Source organism: Malurus melanocephalus, unplaced genomic scaffold (genome assembly GCF_030028575.1).
Source record: "Malurus melanocephalus ecotype Western Australia unplaced genomic scaffold, MMel_1.1 scaffold_26, whole genome shotgun sequence".
Lineage (NCBI taxonomy): Eukaryota > Metazoa > Chordata > Aves > Passeriformes > Maluridae > Malurus > Malurus melanocephalus.
Window position 1 is genome coordinate 3,127,097 of NW_026623258.1, and position 1,223 is coordinate 3,128,319.

Consider the following 1,223-nt stretch of genomic DNA (forward strand, 5'->3'; position numbering starts at 1 on the left):
TCTTGATTTCAGCATTCCTGATTTTAAAGGGGGTAAATAATTTAGGCTTTCCTCCTTCAGAGGAAGAACATTAGSACTTAGGAATGATGAATGCAAATCTTACTATAGAATGGGTACCTGAATTAAAATGTGAACTTTCTAATCTAGCAGATAAATTAAGATTTGAAGGTCCAAAGCAATAGCATTTATTAGTTTGGAATTTGCAATAAAATCTGCTCTGGAAGAGTTTTGCACACATTTAAAGGCACCAGCAATTCCCTGCTCTCTCTGAGTATTATGGGTTACCTCCATTTCAAAACTACTGCCCAGACTATATTTTTCTTCCTGATGCAATGTAACAACTATCTGTTTTATCTTTCTGCTGYGTTTCTCATGAATACTGTAGCCTAAGAAGAAGAGGAAAACCCAGTGCCCAGACAAGGAAGTGCCAAAAGATCTGCTTTCTGTGGATAAAGACAAAYTGCAAGAGGAGGAAGGTAACAAAAGATCTTATTCTTCTGTTATCTGAYGCATATTACCAAATAATAACATGGGATGAAATATGTGGAAAGGGAGGTCTTCTCTACTCTTCTAGAGTTCTGTGTYAGTGGGGAAAGCTGCCAGTTTGAGAATTATTTCTATCACCTGCTCCTTCTTGTGTGTAACTATGTGGACAAGTGCTGTTGTGATCTGGTGTAACTACAGAGCAGTACAGGGAATTAACTCTGTGAATAAAACTGATGGAACCCTGAAAGGTTCRAATATAYCCAAMAAACAYGAATAAAACCAAACGAGGTTAGATGTTGACACCAAAAAAATTATATATTTTATTTGCTAGTAAAAGAGGCAAAGAGAAAGAAAGATAAAAGAAAAAAAATAGAAAAAGAGGTGTGTTTGTGGCAGGGGACAGGGGGACTGACAAAGATGAAGTAGAAACAGATCACCACTCCACAGGTTCTAACAATATCTCATGCCTTCCCTCCATCTGGTCTTCTTGGTGGTGAGGGTTTCCCACCTAAAAGTATAGAATCCAGTGGATTAATATACATTTGGGCAGGTGGGAATGCCCAGGTACCTCCCCTGAGGGGGGTGGYTTTGACACTGACCCTTGCAACACCCTGGATTTGTTGCATCACCTACAGTGTCCTGGTGCAAGGTCTGGGACCCCTTTTGGGGGGCTTTGATGGGCCCTGACACCCCCTCTGCTGTCCCTCACGTGGATGTCCCTCAGATGTGGCTGTCCC

The 1,223-nt window shown here is 41.1% G+C and overlaps 1 protein-coding gene across 1 annotated transcript in view; it reads left to right on the forward strand.

Annotated features, from left to right (window-relative positions):
• The window catches only part of LOC130589190 (uncharacterized), a 38,687-nt gene that overhangs the window by 17,950 nt on the left and 19,514 nt on the right, over positions 1 to 1,223 (forward strand). The window contains exon 7 of the mRNA XM_057390402.1: positions 386 to 476. Within this exon, the coding sequence (XP_057246385.1) occupies positions 386 to 476 (91 nt within the window). The remainder of the gene's footprint in view (positions 1 to 385; positions 477 to 1,223) is intronic.